This window comes from Parasteatoda tepidariorum, chromosome 11 (assembly GCF_982258835.1).
Source record: "Parasteatoda tepidariorum strain Cologne lab strain chromosome 11, Ptep-v5.0, whole genome shotgun sequence".
In the NCBI taxonomy this organism is placed as follows: domain Eukaryota; kingdom Metazoa; phylum Arthropoda; class Arachnida; order Araneae; family Theridiidae; genus Parasteatoda; species Parasteatoda tepidariorum.
The window spans coordinates 90,659,778-90,686,289 of NC_141765.1; the positions used below are offsets into that span (position 1 = coordinate 90,659,778).

Consider the following 26,512-nt stretch of genomic DNA (forward strand, 5'->3'; position numbering starts at 1 on the left):
TGAGTGGAAAACACTAAAAAAGGCACTTTATTCAAGAAGGGATGAGCCAAACAGTTTAACCTGGAAAGACATTAATGGCAGTAATCTTGGCAGTAATTGACATATTATTAAGTTTGCCAAGCACATCATCAGAATGTGAAAGAGGTTTTAGTGTAATGAATGAAACCAAGTCTGACTGGCGTAGCTGCTTGTCCACAGAATCATTGAATGATTTGATGAGAATAAATCTTGACAGTCCTACCATTGACTTATTTGATCCTACACCAGCAGTTGCCTTATGGTTAGAAAGTGGTGAAAGGAAAAAAGCTTGTTTCAGAAAATAGACTATATTTTACTTACTTATTTTTTACATGATGCAAATAAATTGTTAATCTAGATAAATTTTATTGATATTTTTCATCAAGTTCTGAAAAACTCTAGGTATTTAATTCAGGGTTTCCTGATTTAAGAAAGAAGGTAAGGTTCCTTTTTAAGAAAGGAAAAAATCGTTGATTTAAATCAAAAAAATTAAATTTCGAAATTTTACTCAAAGTAGAACACCACATCAAATTATATTATGTTTTAAGTAAAAGTAATCTTGTTTTAGAGTGTATATTATTTAATTCAAGCGATATAGACATTTTTAAAATTGATTATTACATGTTTATAATTTGGTTCAAGTAAATTTATTTGGATAAAAAAAATACCATAAATTGAAAATTGTTTCTATTTTCAAACTTATATTCACTTGTTATTTTTTAAAAAAAGAAATAGAAATACTGATTGAATTATATTAATGCTAACATTAATGGAATTTAATAACTTAATTATAATATTATAAAATTCATATCTTATTCTATTATCTTCTTTGCATTTACATATAAAAAGGTAAGTCTATACAAACTGCAGACTTCTGAGACAAGAGAGGCTGAATTTGTCAAGGGGATTTTAGGATTAAGCCTTTAATTTTAGAGAATGAAAGATCATTCAAAATTGAAATAATTATTTTGTTTCCGCTTAATTGTTTACTTATTTTTAAACTTGACGGACCAGTAAAGTTTTGTGCGGACCAGTAAAATGTTTTAGTTACTGGTCCCATGGACCAGTACTTTTTTTTTTTAATTTCTACCCCTGTGATGTAAAGAATAGTGATTTAGCCGAATACCGAATGTTCGGCCAAACAAATCAGCCGAATATGAAATATTTGGTAGCTGATTAGCAACATTTTTAAAAAATCTTTTTAATAAATATTAACTTTTATACATAAATAAATTTAGTCATTGAAAATTAATCAAACCTTAGCTAGATTATTAGTATAAGGTAATGGAAGAAAACTACTATAGTTATTCATTAGGAATAGTTGTAAAGTTGAAAAAGAGAAATTGAAAAAAAAATCCCTTTAATTCGAAACTAAACTTTAATGCTAAGAATAAAATTTTCCAAAAAAAAAAACTTTCCATAAAGCATTAAAAGAAATATAGTCTATCAAAAAAGCTTTTAAAAATGTCGAGCTTTTATAAAAATGTCCATAAAAGCAAAAGATTGTTTACAAAAGTGAAACAAAAAAAAATAAAGATAGATCTAAAGTGGACGCTATACCGCAGGAGAAGCTTTTCATCATAAATTTTGTTTAACCTTCACAACTAATTAAAATTGTGAGAAATGAGAGTTCCGGCAAACCTGGAGTAGGCCATAAAATTTCAATTGCCGCAACAACAAAAAATTGCAAATATCAAAAAAGCAAGCACTTTACTAGAAGAGAACTTCCATTGAGTAACTCTAAATTATCCTTTCATAATTGGTTTTCTTTTTGATATTATGAAATTTTTTTTTCAGCATTTGAAACTTCATGACTTTCTCTAGATTTGCCTGGACTCACTTTTACTATGCTTTAAATTTCAAATAAATTATGGAGGTGAAAGAGAATTTGAGATGAAAAGTTTCTTCTATAGTGTTCTCTTAATTCTCAAAAGAATAATTTAAAGCCGAACATCTCAGTTTTCCTATAACTTTATTTTCAAGAAAAGTGAAGAAAAAGGAAAAGTCTAATAGAAACCCTCTCAATCGCCGTGTCATAATAAAAATGTTGATAAAAAAAATTTTTTTAAAGAAAAAGAAAAGAAACCTAACCTTTAAAGTTTTCAATTGAAAATGAAACTCTAAAAAAATCTCTAATTTTTTCAATCTCAATTTAGCATGCCATATTTACAGAAAAAAGTTCATTAGAAACACTCTTTAAAAAATGCTGTGCCATAATTAAAACTCTGATAAAAAAAAATTTAATAATAAAAAATCAAAAGAGAAATAAAAAGAAGGTTGTTCTTAAAATATAACTTTAACATTGAAAATCACAGTTTTCTATGTTACTAGTTATCTGCCTTGCCGTAAAAATCTATTCGAAATGTTCTGTTAAAGATGGCGTGTTATAATAAAAGCAAAAAGAAAACAAAAAATGAGGAGGAAAAAAAAATCTTTCTGAATTCTTAAAACAAAATGTTTTGAAAAGACTCTGAAATTGACTTGCTTGTATCTAATTAAAAAACAGCAGTATAAAACTCATGGTTCAGTATTATAAAGTAACTTATTTTCATTTTTTTATATTTTGTGTTTCCATTCATCTTCCGAAATATGAGTTTACAAGCCGTGTGTAAGTTTTAGAACTTACTATGTAAAAACTAGTATTAGAATTATCTAAAATTATATTAAAAAATACGATTTTAGATTATTCTTTATTAAATTCAAATACAAAATGAAAAATTGTCGAGAAATACTTTTTCAAAAAATACTTTGCTGAATATTTGGAGAACATTCAGTAGACCAAATATTCGGAAAAAGGGCCAATAGCTGAATATTTGTTACATCCCTACTAATTCTCTGCTATCTAAATTGTATACATCTAAATAATATTATTCAATAATACTGAAGTATTACATTTTTTAAAAATTCGGACAAGCAAGGGGTGAAATCACTTTTTAACATATATTACTAAAAGAAAATTTAAATGTTAAGTGTTTATTTGCTTGTTAAGCAGAGTTGTAAAGTTACATAGAAGAATATTTAAAGTATTCAGTTCTTTTTTCATTATTATGTTAGCATATTTAAGAACATAAGTAGACATTTTTGAATTGTTATTAAAAGCATTAACTAATAGTTTGATGGAATAGTTTTTTATAAAAAAAAATCCTAGGACATCTGGTTGAAAAAAATTTATTTTTTGAAAAAAAAAAAAAATCCTGACTTTTTCCCCCAACTCTGATTGGCACATAAACAAATTAGACAAGTTTAATTCAAGAAATTCTAATGTAACATATGAAGCAAAACAAAGAGTAAATAAATAATAAAATCTTGAAAGAAATTACTCTAAATTGTTTAGTATGATTAAAAGTTAATTTTTCTGTTTAATTTTTAATCAGTTGGCTCCTTAGTATTGCTCCCAAAAAATGTGAGTAGTACTTTGATATTTTCGTTAAAGAAGGTCGGCATACGTTTGTTTAGTGAAAAAGTATCAATGCTATCAAAGTATCCATACTTGCCATTGATACTTCTTTTTGATAACATTGACTGATATCGATATTACCGTTTTGATAATATGGCTATTTTAATTTTTTTATAGTAATAATGAAATACTGAACCCTAATGAGATAGTGGTTAAGGCACTAAGCTGTCTTTGTAAATCAGCTAATGCAGGAAGCTTATGATAATTTCCTGTTTGTAATTTGAGCTATTTGTGCATGCACCTGACCAATATTTGTTGAGTGAGTTCGTTTTGCTTTCTTCATGTAATAGATGCTGAAAGAAGGGAGATCTGAATAAGAACTTAAGTAAATGAATTATCAAAATGTGAGTCATAATTTCAACAAAAATTCCTTACATTGAAGGACAAAATAAAAGTTATTAAGGATAGTAAAAATAAATAAATACATGAAAATTAGCTACACTATATGGCTGTATGAAAAAATTGCAGGGACTGCAGAACTCTTATTAATTTAGTACCCCTCTTTTTTTCCTACCATTTCTTAATTTTTCTTATTTTTAAAAAACCCTTCACAATTGATTTGTGTTTTTACGTCATTCACTTTTCCCACTTTCTTCCTGAGAAAGTGATTCAAGACCTTGTTTTATATTGTACATAAGTTTTTCATCTTCCATTTTTTATTGTATTTTTGTACAATTGACAATATTGTTAAAGGTTTAGTGAACAAATATTAAGTAAATTAAAAATTATAATATCTAAGTAAGTTTCATATTTAGTTCAAAATCATAATAAATCTGTATTCACCATTGCAGCTTTAGGTACGCTAGTAACTTCTTTATTGAAAATTTATAACCCTAAAGGTTTTAATTTATGTTCACATTATAACTTCTCTTTTTTAAGTTTTTCACCTTTTTCTCGTTCAGTAATCGTAAATAATAAATTTTTTACAAATTCCTCATCATAGTTTTGCCATTCTTCAATAAGTCACTGTACATTTCTTTCTTTCTTGCAACATTTACGCACGTCTATCTTATCCTACATATGTATTTTTAAGGGAGAAAACCCTCCCTGGGTCTCCCAGTTCAACTGTTCATATCTAAAATTTTTCACCTCTCTAAATACTCATATGAAATTTTAACTCTCAAAATAATCCCTCTTCTTTAAATCAAACTTATGGTCATAAAACTATTGAGAAATGCATAAAAGAATCAGAAAAATTTTCATCAGATTTTCCTGTTTTTTTATTTTTTGTCTTGATATATAAAAATTCTGTTCTTTGATTATGACGTGATTGTGGCTGATGGTGGACATTTTGATAATATAATGTGATTCTCACTTATTGAAAATTTTCTGAAAATTGTGATATGATTTTCAGTTTTTCTTTAATTTTCATGTTTATTTTTTTCACCAACTACTATTTAAAAAAAATGATTAAAAACAGAAAATATTTCTATCCTGGTACATCAATTTGTTGCAATTTTTTTTTAACACCAACTGTTTTTCTGTTATAATTTATTAAAAACTCTTAGTCTAAGTTAGAGAATCCTCCCTGTATTTGTTTCCTATTGAATATTGTTGGTGTTTTTGCTATTTTTCTTAAATTTGAATACTTTGTGAAATTATTTCAAATTACATGTATCTTTGTTCTTTTTTTCGTTAAACGAAAGTACATAATTTATGAGTTGCTGCAAGTAGTGAAACATTAACTTTTTGTTTCAGGATATATGAGTTACAGCACTAACAACATTCAAAGTATGGGAAACATGCAAGGTAATTAATCATTTGTCGAATGTTTTAGTCTGTTCCTAAAATGCTTTTTTTATTTTTTAAATAACGAAAATGTAAGCTAGTTTTTGAGAACATTAAACTTCTTAAAAGAAAGATATGCAGTTGAAGCTCTGTATCCTTATTTTAAATAATTATGAAGTTATGTGTAATAATTTTAAGCATTTAGCTGATATATTTTCCACTCTTTATCATGTTAACAGCCATAAAAATTTAACTCTTTTTCTAATAAAATTTACTTCATTTAGCTTTACTTAATCCTGTACAGCATTAGAAATATTATTTTAAGAATAATTATAATATGAATTATCCATAAAACTTCGTAAGTTAGGTTTACTTTTTAAAGGAAAGAAATTTTTTATATTTATTATAATCACATGCTATAGATTATAGTTTAAACTACACAACATTACGCTGTATACATAAGCATATTTTGTCAATATGTTATTGGTAGCAAAATAACAGGGTAGCTGGATTTGAAAAAAATCTTGCACATTGGAATAAAATTAAACTTAAGAATATGTGGCACAATAAGCAGTAATAAATTGGAGGTAATTTTACTTGTTTACAACATATAACAGAAGCCTATATCTAACATAACCTTATATCATATAAAAGTTTGCATTGGAAACAATTTTTATCTCTCTTCAGTCTTTATATTTTTTAAAAATTTCAAATAAATGATAAAATTTATATCTGGTAACATCTAACCTCTCTCATATTTTTTATTTATTCTCTCATACTTTTTGTTTAGTACTATTATTTTGATTTTTTGTTACCTTTGACATCAAGTCAAGCATGAGCTTGAAAATTGCAAAAAGAGATCAATTTTCTATAATAATACCTTGGTGAAATAAATTGAGAGAATTTGCATATTTTATCGAATTTCATGAAAAGAACTGAACTGAATGTAAAACCACTGCTTTTAGACAAAAATACAAATCTTGTACATCAAATATGTAAGCGTACACATGTGTGTAGGCAGAGCCAGTAGAGAAGCAGGCTTTATAAGTGTGCATAAGTTACGACGCATTTCGTTTGCTAGCACACCTCGGCGAATTTCTTGGTGCTATTTTGTAGCAGTAGGTTTAAGTCAAATTGTAACAGTAAAAATGAGTATCCTCCAATGTTTAGATGATTGAATGAAGTGGCGAATTGTGGGGAGGCTAGAAGCAGGCCAATATCAGGTCCAGATTTGTAGAGAGTTCAATTTAACGCCCAGCGTCGTGTGTAACTTATGGAGACTGTTCCAAAATACTGGATCCATCAAGAAAAAGCTTGGGCAAGGTCGTCCGAAAGCCACAACGTCCAGAGAAGATCACCATTTACCCATTATGTATACAACTTCTCAGCTCTTTCATGACTTGTATGTCATCACAGGAACCAATGTATCAAGGGTGACGACTGTTTCCAAACGTCTTCATGAGAGAGGGTTGTTTGTACGAAGACCTGCTGTTTGCCTCACTTCATTTCTACGAACAGAAGAGCCCATTCAGTGTGGTGCAGAGAGATTGGAGTATGGATCAATGGGTGACCGTTCTCTTCACTGCTGAGTCACAGTTCAGCCTAAACACCGATTCTCGCTGTACGATCATATGGAGAGAACCAGGGACCCGCTACCTACCCTCCAATGTCGGCGAAAGCGACCATTATGGCAGAGCAGGTTTAATGGACTTTGCAGGCATCATGTTCGATGGTCGCACACCTCTCCATGTCTTTAAAAGAGACTCTGTGACTAGTGTGAGGTATAGGGATGAGGTTTTGGAGCCCTATGTTCGCTTTGCCAGGGGTGCAGTTAGCCTTGAGCTCATTTTAATGGACAAAACGCGAGGCCTTATAGAGCTCTTCTGATCGACGAATTTCTAGACTGGGAGGATACTCGCTGGATGGATTGGCCAGCCAGGTCTCCAAACCTTAACCTTATAGAGCATGTCTAGGACGCTCTGGGGGTGGCAATTGCAACTCGCTACCCCCTCGGAGAATCATCCAGGGAATAAAAACAGCGTTGCTGAACGAGTGGGACCAATTGCCACAGGAAATGATAAACTGCCTTATTTCAAGTATGAAATCACACTGCAAGGCCTGTATATCAGTAAGAGGGGACCATACCCCCTATTAACCCACTTTTTTTTGTTCTGCAACCGGTGTTTCATATCTTCCGACTCCAATGAGTGTTACTCATGATCATGCTTGTGTATTACAATTGTTGAATGGTTATTTGTTTTGTATTGTATTACTGTATGGACATATCAAATTTCGTTAAAATCGGTCCAGTAGTTCTAGAGATAATCGACCAAGTCTGCAAATTCTCTTAATTTCTTACACCAGTGTAGACAAATAATTAGTATTTTAAAAAAATGCTGAAAAAGATTTAAAATTGCAATAACTTTCAAACAAATAGGAATTTTAAAAAAACTCTAATTAAAGCTATAATTCAAAATGGTCCTATCAGCATGTTCAATTTCAGCTCTGCTATTGCCTTTTAGCAACTACTACTAACCGAATTTTATTATTTTCTTATTTCGTTGAACTACTTTTACATTTTTGTACACACCTTTGTAATTTCAAGTTTTTGAGTCTTTTAGATTTCTTTCGAGCAGCAAAGCAAAATATAGTGTAAAGCAAAAATGATTGAGAAAAAATTTACGTAATAAAGTACGTAAAATTGACTAACTTTTGAGCAAGAATTTTGAAGGGAAAAAAATTTTTAAGCTCTTAGTTGATAAACAAATATGGCCCTTTCAGCATTCCAAATTTTAACTTTGTAGTTCCTGCAGTCTATAGAGCAACCTGTAAGAGTTTTTATGTTCAATAATACACAACACAAATGGGGCTGAGCTTTTTAATTATTTTTGCTTGATGTTTATGTTTGCCTCATAAGAAAGACTTTCTCTGAAGCAAGGGAAGAGATTGAAAGGGTTTGTTTTGTGTAACAAGGTTTGTTTTGTGCATTTATGAAGAAAGGAAAACCACTTTGCGCACTTAAGCACAGATATTTGTTTACATTCAGAGTTAAGAAGTGACTTTTATGAAGAAAATACAATTTATATTTGGCTTTAATCTCGGTTAGCAGTTAACTTAGATAAATCACAAAAAGAAAATTTGACTAGTTATCCATTCTCAAACTAAATACACTGATTAAGAAAATTGCCAATATCTTAGTATTCTATACATTTTCTGAGGCAATTGAAATGTGCTGATTCAAAATATGCAAGCCATTTATCTCAGTCACCCAGGATTGTTTAGGTATACTTCTTCAACTATTTATATTTCACTAGATTCATTTACTCTTACATTGAGTACTCATGAACATATCATTATCGAAGAACACAGTCCAATTAAGTCACATCGCATGCATATTGTATAGATATATCTATTTCAAAATACATCACATTTAAAATCCATACACAGTGAAAATACATCCTTAATCTGAAGTATACTTCAGTGTTGTACACATCTTGAACGCCTACACTGTAACAAATGATAAACAGAAAAAAGAGCATCGGAAAAGCACTAAAAAGAAAATTCTAGAACAGAAAGCAATGGAGGGAACCCCAAAAAAGGCTTTTGAAAAATGGATCCAGAAAAAAAAATTAACTTTGATATGAATTTACGTCCAATTTGGTTTGGGCCGTAGAGCGAATTAAGCCCAAATTTAAAGTAATTAAATTTTTATTGCAATGAAATTATATATTTTTTCTTTTTAAAAAAATAACTGAAGTACAATTTTTTGTTCATAGAAGTAACTTTATGCACTATTTAATTTTTTACAAAATTTTTAGGACTTTTAAACAGATCCATAATTTTTTGGAATTCCAGTAAATACACTGATAGTGTTGTGATAATACTCTATTAATAGGTGATTTTTAAAAAATGATTGAATGAATTGTATGAAATGACTAATTTTTATCAATGTTTCTTACTTATCACAAAATTAACTTCCTGAGAAACTATTTTTAATTTATACATTATTTATAATAATACTATGAAGTATCTATTATATATAATTCTCTTACGTGGCTCCCAAATTTTGGCTGTATTTCTTTTCCGCCGGTGGCAACGTCTGCTTTGTTTTGAAAACACCAAAGCATTCTGCCTTTTAATGATGTGTTTCTGATCTAATATATATAATTCTCTTACGTGGCTCCCAAATTTTGGCTGAAGTACTTTGTACAACTAAATAAGATTCTTTTCACAACAGTTAAATATTTACTTTATTTTCTTCATTCATAGAGAGAACAGTCGGCAAAGAATTCTGTTAGGTTAAAAAACATTTCGCTAAAAAAATAACGAATTCTAAAAGAAATAAAAATAAACAACTTAAAAAATAAAAATGCTGTTGCCAGCCATAGAATTTTTTGAAAGTTAACTTAGCAACATAAATCAAAATGACATAGAAGAGCAACTAGATCGAAATATGTGATACCTGAGCGCTGATATGATACCTGAGCGCTTGACGTAACAAATCCTTCAATTCTAAAAGTGTTGTATCGCCAAATGCCCAAATTAACAATTGTGTTCTTAAAGAAATTCTATAAAACGTTTTAAATAAACTACCTACTTCTACAACTGCTTCTTGAAGAACTGTGCTCATTGATTAAAAATATTGTTTTAATTTTACAGTACTAACTTTACTTCTACTTTCATTATTGCTATGACCCTCTTTCATTACATTTTACAACTTAATGCTAAATTTGAGTACTTTAAGTTGTTTTGTGGTTGAATACTGACATTTAGAAATGTGTACATAAAAAAAATAATATTTAGAGGTTAAGAGTTGCCTCAGAAAAATTTGAATTGTTGACATTGAACTTAACAATGGAAACAATCGTTTTTGTGAAAAATTGAATTGAATTGTTGACATCAAAATTAAAAATATTGTGTTTCAACTAAACAATACTACCTTAATTTATACTTTAGAATTGCCTCGGAGAAATTTGAATTGTTAGCAATGACTTAAACGAAAAGTTTCATTTTAACTGGCATTCATTTTAAATACTGATTTCAACTGACAAAGAAAGTAAGAAAATGAGTATAGTCATAGAAAAATATAAAATTATAATATAGTATTTAAAGTTTCATTTTAAATACTATATTATAATTTTAACTTTTTCTATGACTATACTCATTTTCTTACTTTCTTTGTTTTTTAAACATTTTATATTTTTGTGATAAAATAAAAACCTTATAATTGTTCTGCTTCTGAACACTGATGAAAACACAAAATGATGGGCTTCATCAACAATCAAAAATAAGTTGTAATTAAAATAAGTTTTACAAATTCCATTAGGTTAGATTCAGAGAATTCAAAATACAAAATTATCTTCATCAAAGCCGCTGCTTTACATCCGGCGTTCAGTGGCAGACTACTATTTCATATTGTTTTACAACACATGGCTTTAGCCCTCTGGTGGGAAAGACTAAAACAAAACTTACAACAGTTACTTTTCTCAACAACTGAAATTTAGAATAGTGTGATTAAGAAAAATATGCAAACTGTTTGCAATTTCAAATTAATATTGAAATGTACAGGTTTAGAATTTTCTACAGTGAAAAGTTTTCGGAACTTCAGTATTCAAAAAAGTATACAAAAACTAGACGTTAAGAACGTATCCAATGAGCGAGCAAAGCGAGCATTGTATTGCGAAGCAATCCGAAATGAACTGCGAAAGCAGTTCCGGGGGTTGGTGAGCGCCAGCGAGCAGGGGGCGAAGCCTCCTAGTATTATATAATTGTATAATGTATACAATTAAAAGAATCATAATATGCATTAAAAATTCATTTTGGCAAGCTCTAAGCTTTTTAAAAAGTATCTATTTACATTGGAATAAATCTTAAATTATATTGAATTCATGTTTAACAGTCGGAATCTAATCAGTCATTAGATTCACATAATTGTTAAAGTAGTGCTTTTTTTCTTGATGCTTTTTCCAGTAGTCTTTTTCCTGGCTTTTTCTTGAGCCTTTTTTTGCAGAGCTTTTTTGTGTGGTTCTAATACAAAGTGGCACTCAGGCTCATTGTGAACCTATTTCAGAGGGAGGTGTTGAAACTAATTTTGCTGACTGATTTCAGTCATTTAGCCAGCTATCATATGTATTGTGAGCAACAAAAAAAAAAGATATCACCATGAATAACTTTCGCTCTAATGATCAGATTTTTACGTACTAAGTGTCAATCTTAATGGTTCTGGAGGTGACCTTAAATATGCTAATTATATGGTGATTGCAGACCCTTAAATGTTAATTTCACTTATTGCGTTTTTAAGTCATATTTTTAAAACCAATTAAACAATTTTTTTTAAAAATTGCACCCACTCATAAAATTTGGTTACCCAAAGATAAATTCATGCAAAAAAATATTTTTTTATACCATATTAATCTATGTATTTTTCTATTGCAAAATTTAAAGTTTCAACAATTTTTATTTAGTAGAATCCGAGAAAAATTTATAATTTTTAAAAAAATAATTTGGCGGCAATGAAGAAATATTTAAATGGAGCAATTAATATTTAAATGAAGATAACGAGAAATGTGACTTATGTGCGTGTAGCTTAAAATTTAATAAAAAATTTTTTTTGCTAGTAACCGATTGCTAATCCTTTTTTTAAAATTTAAAATACGATGTTTCTTCTTTTAGTCGTCCAAAAATTTATTCGTGATTTAATAAAGAGATCTGAATGAAACATTTTATTGAATAAAAAATGAATGTCTAGTTTTATAAAAGTATGTTTCTGATTAAATGTGATCATACATCAGCTTTTTTTTAATATTATTTTTTAATTTGTTCCTTCAATAATTGATGCAATTTCTATAATATACGAACGTATACATAGATTTAGATTAATATATTTATCAATTTCTTCATTATACATTTTATAATTATTAATACGGATATGTAATCAACCTTTTTAATCATCTTAAAATTTCTCAACATCTTATATATCATCTTAGTCTTAAAATAAATTTTTTAATTACCTGTCCACACGTGTTTTGCAGAATTATTTTAAGAACTATTTAATTAAACTTCAACATTTTTCGAATTTTACTGTTTCTTATTCTTCACGCTACCACGTCTATAATTTTTTCCTTTAATATACTAATCAATTGTTTTAGTACTTTAATTTCTGTTTTCCTTTAAAGTGAAATTCCTTTTTAAATTATTGTCAAGTTTTTATTAAATGAAAACTTAGAATTAGTGCCAGCTTGCTAAGAATGAAATCTTTTTAAGAAATTAAAAATATTCTGCTGATCAAAATTATTCGATGCAGAACAGTTTACTATTTACTAAACATACAATTTATTCAAAAAATGAAGATAGATTATTGATTGTCTTTTTTTCTTGTTTCTTATTTATTTGAGTACAAAAAAAAATAAATGCATATATGTGCGCAGAAGAACGTACAGCAGTTAGCTTTGTTTTTTGAATGAACAAAAAATTGTGGGCTATCTAAAATCTACCAGTAGCACTTATTTTCTTCATGCATCAGTTTTTAGTAGGATTCCATTGTACACTTTCATATAGCAATGACATTGTTTAAAGATGTTATAGGGATCTCCTTACAGAGTTACAAAATGTCAGAAATTTTAGGAAATTTATTCAATTTGATAAAAATTGATTGAGCATTTATTTGTAATTTACATACATGTTTCGTACATTGCTAACAAACTATCAGAATTTTTTTCTCATACTGAGAGGAAGGTGTTAACATCTTCCAAAGTTCAACTTCAAATGAAGGTAGCATTTTCAAAAATCCATTCTAGCTATTGTCAATTAAAAGTTCTATAATTTTTTTTGTAATGAAACATTTGTCACATAAGTTAAGATGTAAAACAATTTGTCCAACCTTTGGCACCAACTTTCTATCAACTGTAGAGTACCAATTTCGATACTCTACAGCCTTTGGCACCAACCAAAAGTTGTTCACAATGGCAGACAAAATTAGAAGTAATAAAATTCTAAAAAACTTTTCATGTATATTAAAAATAAACTACAGAAAATTTGATTTCCTCACAGCTAACAGAAAAAAAGGCTGATCCATGTAGCTCAGTATTTTGAATTAACACTTGAAATGATTTAAATCAATTACAATATTATACTTATCACCAATTTATCAAACCAAGTTTGGAAAAGAAATATTTGTTGCATGGATTTTCACTGAAAGGTAGAACTGAAATCTGCAAATGATTTGACTTGTTTCATAATGCTGATAGAACATTTCAGATACGCTACTTTTCTGACACTACATACAATTTTGGACTAACTACCTTGTGGGAAATACCTCTGTTTTATAGAATATGTTATTTTATAACCTGGAATTTTTTTAGCCTTTAATTGTAAAATCTCTATTGTAAGTTGCACAGCATTGAAATACTGAATGAGAAGAGTATTGTAATATTAAAAATGTGAATTAATCAAAACTCAGTGCATAACAGGGATGTGATTCTTCCGCAGATTCGCGGATTTCCGCTTTTGTTCAGATTTTTCCTTTTTTTTTGCTAATTTCCGCGGAATTTTTGTTTTGTACAAGTTGAAATATTTTATGAGGAATTTAATTTTCTGCGGAGCGAAAGTATTGAAGTCCTCATTCCTTCCCTCTGAAGTTTCTCTAAAAATCATTTCCTTAGGATAAAACTGGTTGTGATTTATACAGGGATTAGATTTTTCCGCTTTCTAAAAGTTTTGATTTTTTTTTTATAAATATGCCGCTTTTTTTTAAAATTCAGTCGTTGAAGTAAAATAATTATATTATTTATTTACGATTTTTCAAAGATAAACAGAAAATTCAAACTATGTCCTAGCTGCTAACCCTTCCGTATTTTTACTTATTTTAGCTATTTTCTCCGCTTTTAAGCACAGATTTTCCGTATTTTTATCCATCCTCCGGATAGCTCATATCTTCGTAATTCAGACGTCGCTGCTTCCTGTTTTCTGATGTGAAAGCAAACAAAAAAAATTATAGACGTGGATTTGCTGTGAAAATATTGATTTGCTCATTCAATTAATCTTGTAAATTTTTATTTATTATGTCTAAACAAAAACAATACAAACAAGCCTTTTAGAAATTCCAAGTCCAGGCTCTGCAAATATCTCGATTCTCATTCATTTAATATCAATCATCGATTTTCTTATTTACCTGATTTAAAAGTTGAAAGTTGCGATTCTTATTCAGGCAATTCAAATATCGTAGATTGCGATTCTTATTTTCTAGATTTAAAAATCCAATGTCGCAATTTGTATTTACGCGCTTTTTTTAACCCTGTGTAGCGATTCGTATTCATGCGAGCTTAAAATTCAATGTCATGATTTGTTTTTGCGGTTTTAATATCAGACATCGATTTTCGTATCATATTCACGTGATTTAAAAGCCTCATATCGGGATTTATAATCACATGGTTTACAAGTTTAAAAATCACACTTTTTTTGTCAAATTTTTGTGCGTGTATGTATATGTATATATATATATATATATATATATATTCTTGGATTTCCTCTTTTTTACTTTCTGACCACTCTCATCCCTGGCATAACTCCCGCTTCTTACCTTTTTGCTATGCCAATCCCAATGCAAAAAGCTATGTGAAGCATGTGAAATTCTTTCAAAATATTGCTAAGTTGATTATGACATTGATTTTGCTTCATTACTAAGAAAATTAAAAACCCTTTGTTAATGTCTGTAATTCATATGCAGTGGAGTCTCTCTATGACGATTAATTTGGTTCCCGTTGAAATACTTGTTCTAGAAAATATCGCTTTACAGAGCTTGAAATTTTTATAATTTTTTTTTTTTTTTTTTTAAATATTACAAAATTTTCAATCAGTGTGGTAAGTTCAAATGCTTAGAAATCAGGTAGGATTTTATTTAAAAATAAAGTTAAACATATTATGTATTAAGTTATTCTAAGTTAAACATATTTATGCAATAGCGTTAGTAAAAAGTACTTAAAGGTGCTTTTTTGGGGATTTCGTTTTTAAAAGCTTTTAAAGGTGCTTTTTTCAGCTGGTGTTTTTAAAAAGTGCTTTTTACCACAAATAATTTTTTTTTCCTTCAGTGATATCTGGTGGATCCCATGCATTTCACGTAAAATGGGGTGTTTGCTACGTAATCATTCACACCGACTTCATGTCGTACCCACACGTTATGACTTGCGCATGCACGCACACTTAAAACCGAAACCCGAGTGCTCCAATTCGGATAGAGAATATCAGATCCTTATGAAATGTTTTTCTTTTTAATTTAATTTAATTTTATTCTTGTTTATTTTATATTACTTCTAACACTTTTTAGACGTAGGGGGTAAGGGTACTTTTGTTCTGAGTTCAGGGTCAAGTTGAATTCACTCGGTGATGTGGGAAAGTACTGATTGTTTTGATTTTCGTCCGTTTCTTTTTGGTTTTTTTTTTTAACGCTAAAACTCTTTATTTTTCAATAATATCATTGATTGAATATGAATTTTTTGAGTGCTTGAAAATTTTTGTAAAGTGCTTGAAAAGTTTTTAAAAAGTGCTTATTTTTGATCCAAAGATTTGGCTACGCACCCTGGAATAATTTTAAAACACTACTGCAAATTGAAAATAATTCATCAATTTAGAGAATAATAGGCACTACTTATATGCAGATATGTTGATTTTACTAGAAAAATTCCATAATTTTACATTGCTTTGCAATTTGTGTTGTTAAGTTTTCTTACAAATCTTTTCACTGAAGAGGACATTATAGCATGGGAGAAACTTTTCATCACAAATTCTGTTTCACTTACAAATCCTTTTCAAAACTAATTTAGTATTTAAAGTATAACTAATTTAATATTTAAAGTGAGATGCTCAAACCTAAAATAAGCCATGAAGTTTCAATTGCTGAAAAAAATATTTCGCAATATCGAAATGCAAACAAATTATTGGAAGAGAACTTTCGGATTGTGTAATCCTATGTTACCCTCTCATAATTTGTTTTCATTTTGATACTATGACAATTTTGTTTCAGTGTGTGAAACTTCATGTCTAACTCTGTGTTCATCTGAACCCATTTTTTTTTAAACTTTAAATTTTAACTAGTTTATGGCGGTGAAAGAAAATTTGCAAAGAAAAGTTTCTCCCATGGTATAGCATCCTCTTAAAGAGCAAGTTGAAAATAGAGTCTGGGACATTTTCTTTCATTTGAAATCCACTTTTAATAGATTTGAATGATCTTAGCATTTCATTATGCAGAGTTTACCAATCTAATGTGGTTTGACTCTCTCATGTCTTCATTTTTGGAATTCCTGGCCTGTTGTCTATTACAGTGTTTAAAATCTCCTCAATTATAGGATATGAAACAATAAACACCTCTTCATCCACTAAGAAGTGGGAGCATGGGTGCAAGTCTTCCGTCCCCAGGACGGATTTCCGTCTTTCGAAAATGTCCGCGAACGGAAGTAAGACGGAAACAAGACTGACTCGAAGACGGAAATCGGAATTTTTTTTCTTTCTGTCCTTAAAAATATTTTTTAGATCTACGTTATTGGTCTACTTTCTTATGTCCTGTTGTTATTTTATCAAAAGACAGATGAATAAATATTTTTTGTACAGTATTCAAACTTGATGTATTATGGTAAAGCTTTCTTAGATAGTTTGCATATGTTTTCAGTCAAAAAATTTTCAGTCTTGGTCTTTTTTCCAACTTGCACCCATGAGTGGGAGTGATTTATATCATCTGTTATTCTCCCTTTCCCTAGTATTGTCTCAACCAATTCTAACTTTCTTTTGCAACTATTTTGTAAAATCAAAAAGATAAATGTTTTAAAATTTCCATATATAGGACAAAAAATTAAAAACGTCCTTGTGAGGAAACAATAACTTTGTTGTGGAGCATAGAGCCTATGATTCATTTCAAAATATTATTTATAATACACTTTTACAACTTAAATAGTAAAATTATCATTATTTATTCATTATTTTTTCTTCGTTTAGTGTTGGACATTGATTTGTCAAAGGTCAATGTGATATCAGCAAATAAGTTTTTGTATTATTAAAATATTTTCCTTTCAATATTAATTGTGTAGACTTAAAATTTTATTTATAAACAATATGTATTATTTTTTTAAACCTTCATATTAACTGTCTCGTGTTATGTTTTTTTTTATTATTGTTGTTATTATTATTTGTCTCCTGTTTGTTCTAAAAACCTTAAATTAATTATTTTTTATTTTTCCAACCTTTGAAGGTCTGTTTCATTTTTTTGCTATATTTTGTTTTGTATGATGTTTTAGACTATTATTTTATTTTAGTTGAATTATGCATTTATATTTCTATTTTATTTTTTATTTTTATTAGATTTAACATGGTCATGTGCATGAAACGTGTGTTCAATCAGCCTGTGTGATGTTACATATCCAATGAAAGAGCCGAAGAAATGTATTTTAATTGTAAAATATGGTGACAATAACATTTTTTTAAGAATTCAAAATTTTAACTCTTGGAGTAACTAAATTTGCTACTAATATCTCATTCAAAATCTTTTATAATTTTTTTTTCATTCTTGCTCATAATTATTATTGTAATTTAGAATAAATAAACTAATCTAAACTATTATTTTATGAACACTATATCTGCACTATAATTCTAAAGTTTGACAAATGAATTTAAACTTTGTTGCCATATTTTGTCTGGGAAAAAAAATCTTATAAAAATGTTTTATTTATTCATTATTTTTTTATTCGAAGATTTTAAAAACTATAGTTTCCAGGGAAGTTCTTTTTATACAATAATTATTTTTCAAGTTCATCTATCATGCATTTGTAATACATCTTAAAACTAAAAAATCTTATCTGCAAATGTAATTTAATTCTTTCAATAAAAAGTCCAACTATATCATTGAAATTACTTAGCTGGGATATATTCCTCAATATGTTTTTTTCTGAAAAACTTCAAAATAATGAACTTTTATCAAAATATTAGTCAAAAAACATTGCAAATTTTTAGTTGATCTTTTTTGTGTAAATAATCAATTTTCGTGTTGTGAATAGAATTTTGACTTTGAGTTTTTTTTGTTAAAATATTAAACTTGTTAACCAAAATATACAGGGTGAGACAGAAAGAACTGGGAATCTTGAAGTAACACAATTTACACAAAATACTCAAGAAAAAGAAATTATTAAAAAAAGTGTATGTATACAGTATACCATGTATGTTTTTAAAATAAAATGTATCTATTCTCTTTTATTTTTTGAAAGATGACATACGAAATATATGTTCCATGACAATATTCACATTCTTATAACTTGATATGGAAACTCCTGAATGCTTGGTGTAAAACATTTTCTGATGTCACCTTTAAGATTGAAAAATTAGTTTCAACAGAATGTCACAAACCCACTACTTAAAGAAGATATGGGAAAATCTGCAACACTAAACATTCCAGTGTTTTTGTAACATGCTATTAGAAAATGAATGCCAACATGGCGTACATCTTTAAAATGTCAAGATAGTTGATGGTATATTTTGTTATAAAAACTAAAATGGCACACTATATCCATGCACTTTCATATAAAGAAAGTTTCGTGTGTTTATTTGTGCAAATTACATTACTTTAAAAATTCCAGTGTTCTTGTGTCATCCAGTACAAATATAATTTAACTTATAACTGATAAAAAATCACCCTGAATAACTCGATCTTATGATTACTTTTTTCCTACTATGTTGCAGTATTTATCTTTTAATTTTTCAAGGCATAATTAATTTATTTCATTAAAAAACTATTTAAAACTGACATACTCTACCAAATTCTTAATTTCATTAGAAAATATAGTTAATGGAAATGAGTGAGTTGTGAGTTATAAAAAGATTTACATTATGCTTATTTAAGCATTTTTGTAAGACAATAAATTTTTTTACAAGAAAAAATTTATTTAAACATTGCTGAAAAATAAAATTACAATATCTTGGTCCTAAGCTATGAGAACAACAAACTTGTTTTAGAAAGTAACTGGAATTTAAATATAATTTGTTAACAAATTTCCTGTCTTCCTAAATATTCTTTTATTACGAAAAAAAACTTTGATAACTCTGCTAATACTAAAGTATTACAAATTACTAATTGATATTTTGTTTTGTTTTTGTGTAATAACAATATTTTCTAGACAATTTCAAAAATGAATCTGAAAAGCAATTATGATTTCTTTTATGAGAATGAAAATTATTTTTGTAATGGTCAATCTGAATAAAATTAGGATCTATTTAAGGCAGCTCTCGAAATTGTCCTTAAATTCCTGGTAAAAAAAGTGTTCTTAAATGATCTAAATTTTTTAGAACATTTATAATAAAAAAATTATAAATTTCATTATATCATACCATGTGACATGGTATATAACTAATCATTCGCTAAGTCTTCATAGTGCACTAAGTAGGATAACTTTCAATGTTGGCGGCAATTATCCTTGTACTATTGCAATGAAAGCACTTTGTGTTGGTGAAAGTGATGAAAATCTCCTTTTCCTCTATCATTATGTAATACAAAGTGATGCACTTCACCTGTCCCACAGAATTGCAGTGGTAGACATAGTGAAAAGAAATGCGAAGGAGAGCAGTGCAAAGTTTGGACCTCTTAATGTTAATTTTACTTTTTGTGTATTTCACCATTTCTCGAGCTTTTTAAGTAAATAAAAAAAATTTTGCACACAATCATAAAATTTGTTTATTCAAAGATAATTTCCAAGCAAAAAATAGCTTATGGTAAATACTTATTATTTTGTTTGATTTTATTTAAGAAAATTTTAAAAAAATTTGAATTGTCAAATATATAAAAATGTTTACACCATTTTAAAGAATGTAATTTTACAATGGCAAAATGCAAATTAGGTCGAATAGCTCTTGAAAAATCGAATTTTTTAAAAATTCGATTTCTCAAAAACTATTCAATTTATTTCTCTGGAAATTAGTGTTTTGCTATGTAAAGTTACATTATTTAAAATGGTGTAAAAAATTGTATACCTGACAATTCAATTTGTTAAAAAATTTTCTTAAATAAAATAATAAAAAATAATAAATAATTACCATGAGCTATTTTTTGCTTAAAATTACCTTTGAATAAACAAATTTCATTATTGTGTGAAAAAAATTATTAATCTCTGAATAAAAAGCTCTTGATTAGACAAAAAGTAAAATTAACATTAAGGGGCCCAAACTTTGGACATCTGTCGTGGCCAAATTATTGGGACCATATTTCCCAGCTTGCAGCTACACCCTATATTTTAAAGATCATAAATCCATGTGCTTGTGCTTCTCTAAAATAAGCTCACATGCGATTGGTGATAAGTATAAAATAAAGTAAAAGTAAAGTTAATCAATTGAAGTTCAATGGGAGTTTATTAATTTTGGACCTAACCAACATCAAAAGAAAGAAATTGTAACCATCACAAGTGGGAAAAAAAACATCTAAAATTTTATTTTTGATGCCTGCATAAAAGGGAAATTGCCCATTTTCACATTTTGAAAGCTTAGCCAATTAGCCACATTTTGGAAACTTAGCCAATTAGCCACATCTTGGAAACTTAGCCTTAGAATTTGTGCCAAATCATTAATGATTCAACAGTTGCACACTTTAAAAAAAAAAGGAAAGCACAACATGTAAAATTTGGACTTTAACCATATTTTTGCAAGAAAAAGTGTTCCAGCGTAAGTCATTTTTTACTTTTCACTCTATATTTTGTTGAAACAATGACCATGCAATCTGAAAAGCAGCTGAAAATTTACGTTTCATAATGCTCTGAAAAATTTGAAAAATCGTTTCTTCATATTGTGATTATAAGTCTGTTGGTCATTTAGAAGCTGCAAAAATTTCGGAAATTGTTCAGAATTTCATTGGTTGCAATAATTTAAGCATTGATAAATGTTTGCATTGTTCTTAAGATGACTAGATGTAAACATTTCATTCACTGCTATACCGTTTCTATCACATTGTTTTTACGTGTTATCGTGAATGTCTTATTTTTCGTCCATCCATCATCATATTAAATTTTTAAGTTGCCTATTTGATATTTTGTCATGTATAGTCTTCATTGTATAGTATTTATCCTTGTATAGTATTGAAGTCCTTGTGAGTGTCTGTGCCATTTTTAAGTTACCTTACGTTGTCGTCGATCTCCATTAGCAGTCTTCACATGGTCAGAGTTTGTAATCCTCAAAACATTCACAATTTTTGGGAAAAATGTGTAAAGTGCCAAGTCATAAGATAGTTTTTCTTTTTCAAATGTGCATTTCTTTACACTTTATTTATCAATATATAATTTTAAAGTTAATTTAATTTTTTTATATAAATTGGAGATTATTGATTTGTTTCACATCATATAAGTATTTAAATTTTTATTTCTAACTTTTATTGACTAAATTTGTTCCTATGTATGCTGTAAATATATTTTTGTATTTACAGTGAGAGTAGAGTTCTCAAAATCAACAATAGTCAGTTTGTATATTTAAAAATTGTCCTTAAGATTTTTGTTTTGGACTTTGTAAAATTTCACATCTCAACAAACATAACAAAATTTTATGAAAAAACATTTGAAATGCTCTAAATTCTCACAAACCTTTTAGTAAAAATGTTTTTCTTTCTTTTTTGTGTGATTAATATTCCATTTTGTTTGTATTCTTAAAACTCAGAAAGTAATTCTTATTAATAAGGGAATTAATGAAAGCAAAAATATTTAATTGGGCTAGAAAAAGTATATCACATCATTTATGTGTAATTAATAGAAGATACAGTTAGTAAATAAATTTCTATAATGAAAAAAATAATATTGAAAAAGATTTTATAAATTCTTTTTATGTTCTAACTACTTCTCCATTTTTCAAGATGAAACTCGTTTGTCTTGAAATATTATATTTGGATATTAATAAATCGTGATACTAGTCCAGAACGATTTATAAAAACTGTAAAAAAAGGCCTCTTTGTTTAGGTTCATCTGTGGAATTTGGCTCTCAGAAATACAATGGTAGCAAGAAATTTCCTAGAGGTAATTTGATAAAAATAAGCCAATATCTTCTGTGTATATCTACCTTTGCATGGGTATTTTTGATTCACACATTCCTTCACTTCATTATAATGCTTTTTTTAAAACTCTATAGCTATGATTTAATAAGCATGCTTCAATATATTTTTATAATGTTATTACTACTAGTTTTCATATAGTTTTTTAAAGAAGGGAATGTTCTAAGTATGATGCATTAGTAAAAGGAAATGTGTAGCATTCACCATTTTTTCTTTACTTATCTTGATAAAGATCAGTGGTTCTGAACTATTTGCCTTATTAGTTGTAAGAAAATTTGTTGTATGAAAAACTTGTTTACATCTTTGAACAAAGACAGGAAAATAAGCATTTGTCTCCATATGTGTTTGAAACATAATTTTTTTAGAAAAAAGTTATAGCTTAAAACAACTTGCTAAAAGTAACAAGTTTTTATTACTTAAGAGCAAGTTTTTATTAGTAAAAGGAAATGTGTAGCATCCACCATTTTTTCTTTACTTATCTTGATAAAGATCAGTGGTTCTGAACTATTTGCCTTATTAGTTGTAAGAAAATTTGTTGTATGAAAAACTTGTTTACATCTTTGAACAAAGACAGGAAAATAAGCATTTGTCTCCATATGTGTTTGAAACATAATTTTTTTAGAAAAAAGTTATAGCTTAAAACAACTTGCTAAAAGTAACAAGTTTTTATTACTTAAGAGCGCATTTAAATTGGAAGTGAACTCAAACTAATTCTGTGATGTGTTTTCTTTACTGGGTATTGTTTCATTTTTTACCCTTTCTTAAATTCAAACATATGAACTTCTCTATTTTTTTTACTTATTAATATACACACATTGCACGCATAATGCTTTTCATATTTTAACTTGTAGCATTTTTGTATCTTTTGTTTAATCAGTATTATAACTTCTTTATTCCAGCTGTTGTTATTGATGCAGCTGTTTTGATGATTGTTTTTATTTAATGAAAATGTAGCCAATTATATAAAAGATTATTTTCTCTTTCATTTTGCACTTTCTCTTATTAGGATGTTGTAAATCTAAATTTTTAAGTCATTCATATTTTTAATCTATTAATAACTACTGTTTTCCGTGAGAAGTGGTCAGATAATGCACCAAATTTTATGCTCAAAATGAAGTATTTTTACTTATTATATTATAAATTTGATAAAGAAAACTTTAAAACATGTGTTTTTCCCCCTTCATTATGCAGCTAGAAGTTTTGGAAGGCGAAGAGGTTAGTATGTGAATTTAAAAAATGAAATTATCTTTTTTTTATATCTAAGTTTTATGAAGGATTTTTTGAAAAAAGAAACATAAAATTATTTTTTAAATGTTTAAAATCTCTTCCAAGGTAAAAGCATGTGCAGTATTGGCAATAGAAATGTGCTACAGGTGGCGTAGAGCAGAACTCTCTACCTATAGCAACACTTCACCTGCTTTCTCCATTAATGTGTGGAGAGTCGTAGAAGAAGGAAGTACATTAGTTTCTGTCTTGATTTTCAAATAAATTAAAAGCTTTTAAGTTAAACAATATGGAACTGAAAACTACATTAATATGGAACTGAAAACTACATTAAACATAATTTTAAAAGAAAGTGTCATGGAAATTTAAAAAAAAATATTTTTGACAATTAAGTACAAAAAATTTTAAGAAATAAGAAAATATCATAGTACATTCCTATACAACTAAAAAGAAGGAGGGAGGGTAAAGACATAGAACTGGTCTTTTTCCCACATGACGTATTTTAGCATTGCATTCGCCAATATTTATGTGTTTTTTGTTAAAATAATATTGTATGTTACCAAATAGTTACTACTTTTTACACTCGCTGTTGCTTTTAATATATTTTCTACATTATTAGGTAATATTTTGTATTTTGATCTACTTTATAAAACACAATGAAAAAAAGCACAAATAAGGCCATTTTTATGTTGTTTAGCTTTATTTATATATGGCAGAAGGTTAACCTCTTAAATTTCTGTTGGTTATAGTTGAGAAAATAAACATTAAATTCAATAAAAGATATCTATCTATTGAGAATCTTTTTCTTTCACTCTATTTTGTTTTCAGTATCTACTCATAAATGTAATCCGTATGTATACAGATTACAGAATAAACTTATCTATGAAAATTACTTTTAATCTTTTAAATACTGCACTTAGCATACTAAAAGCATGTTGTTTCTGCCATATATTGTTCCAGCCATATGCAAAAATAAACCTCCATGCTAAATAAATAATGTTAAAAAGGATTGTAGATTTAATATTTGAATGTTAAATTGTAAGAATGCTGATATTTTGTAATTCATACTATATAATTAGGAATTTGTTCTCTTAATATTTACTTTCAAATAAAACATTTTTGCAAAATTTGTTTAATATTGTAATAGATATTTTTTTTAAATTTCATTTCTAACAATAGGGAAATTGTTATAATAATGGAGAAATGATACAGATAGAGCATAATTTTTTTATTCAGTTTATTAAAGTAATTTTGAAAAAATTTACATTTCCGTTTAAATTTCGAAATATTTTTTTTACCTGATGAAACCACATATAAGCTATTCAAGGGGCACATTTACCCACTAGGCTGTAGGTTGTGCATCCCAAAGCTGTATAATTTTTAAATTAAATTTAGTGAACAAAAATTAATCATTCTTTTCTGTCTAGAATGTGCATTATTATTTTTTTTTTTTTTGTTTCAGCATTTTTTACATGGTTGTTTTGTATGTACACTATATTTGCAGGCAGATCACCTTTTTTTACTGGAATTGAAGACAATCACCTTTTAGATGATGTTCAGTTAGATCAAATTGTTACTTCATTTAATTCTCTACATATGTCACCAAATACAAGTAGAAGCTCTGAAAGCAATGAAAGATATTCACGTAAAGTATTTGTTGGTGGTTTACCCCCAGATATTGATGAAGGTACTAAATTGAAAAATTTTAATTTTTTTTAAGATGTTAAAATTCTTGAATGATAGTTTCTTTTAAATTTTAGAAGAAATAACAGCTAGCTTCCGTCGATTCGGTCCACTGGTTGTTGATTGGCCCCATAAAGCTGAAAGTAAATCATATTTTCCACCTAAAGGTATGTATTTTTCATAACTCTTTAAATTTAGCTTTCAAATTATTTAACTGAATTATATTTTTCATTACATTCTTTACAGACTATCTGTTAAAAAAAAGTGATGAATTCAGCAATGAGGATAATGCGAAACATATTTTTCAAATCATATAAAAGTTTATCATTTCTGATTTTGTTCCTGAGCGATAGTGCACCATTCTAATTTGTGTTTCGTTAATTAAAAATCTTCAAGGATAGGTACAATTTGAGAATAAAGTTTATACAAGAAATAGAGAGAAATTAGAAAGGAAGAAACAAATATGATGGATTGTGTAATTATTATTTTGTTACCAATGTTTATTTTTTTCCTCGCTTATAGATGACATTAAGCGATCTTAGAATGATCAAAATTATGTTAGTACTCTTTTATAAGTAAGAAAAAATACCATTTAAGACGCAATTTCTATTCAAAATCAAAAATTAAATATTTCTGAATTTTTAAAATTTGACTTCTGTTGAATTAGTACAACAGCAAAAAATACTTAACTAATTATTGATTACATTAATCAGAGTCTAAAAAATTCTGAAATTATTAATAAAGATAATATTGTTTTTAAAGAATTAAATAAAATTTGGTTTAATAATTTATAAATATATTTCAATATTGCTTAGAAATCCTGAACAAGGACACTTCGTATATAGAATTCCCCTTTTATGACATGTATTCAACACCAATATATACATCAGAAATTTTTATAATCATTTTCTTTTATTTTTAAGTAGGATCCTATAAATTATGCAGAATTTTTTTTCAAATTATGTAACAAAGTTGCAGCCATTTTTTAATGTTGTGCAGACAAGTTACAGATGTAGTAACAACTAAAACAGAAAAAACTCTACATCTTAAAAAAAAAAAAAAAAAAAAAAAAAAACTTCATCAGAAATAAAAACTTTACATTTTTTTTATTTGCAGTATTTCAATCATATAGTAGAATAAAGCTTTTAGCTAAGTTATCTTATATATGCATAGCTTCAACATCACTGCAAATATTAATGTTTATTAAAGGGAAGTCAGTTCAGAAGTTGAACGTTCCTTCAAGCTTTAATTTGTTTCTTAAAATTTTGACTGTGCCTTGCTTTTCTCTTAAATTGTAGAAATTTCTCTCGACTAACTCAGAGAGAGTTCCTGAATCTAATTATAAAGGG

The 26,512-nt window shown here is 27.8% G+C and overlaps 1 protein-coding gene across 2 annotated transcripts in view; it reads left to right on the plus strand.

The window, feature by feature from the left end:
* The window catches only part of LOC107444581 (cytoplasmic polyadenylation element-binding protein 3), an 88,882-nt gene that overhangs the window by 12,027 nt on the left and 50,343 nt on the right, over nucleotides 1-26,512 (plus strand). The window contains exons 3-7 of one of the 2 annotated variants that reach the window (XM_016058754.4): nucleotides 5,174-5,224; nucleotides 22,165-22,221; nucleotides 23,448-23,471; nucleotides 24,985-25,167; nucleotides 25,241-25,330. In XM_016058754.4, coding sequence (XP_015914240.1) covers nucleotides 5,174-5,224; nucleotides 22,165-22,221; nucleotides 23,448-23,471; nucleotides 24,985-25,167; nucleotides 25,241-25,330 — 405 coding nt within the window. The remainder of the gene's footprint in view (nucleotides 1-5,173; nucleotides 5,225-22,164; nucleotides 22,222-23,447; nucleotides 23,472-24,984; nucleotides 25,168-25,240; nucleotides 25,331-26,512) is intronic. The other variant, XM_016058755.4, reaches the window with a different exon arrangement.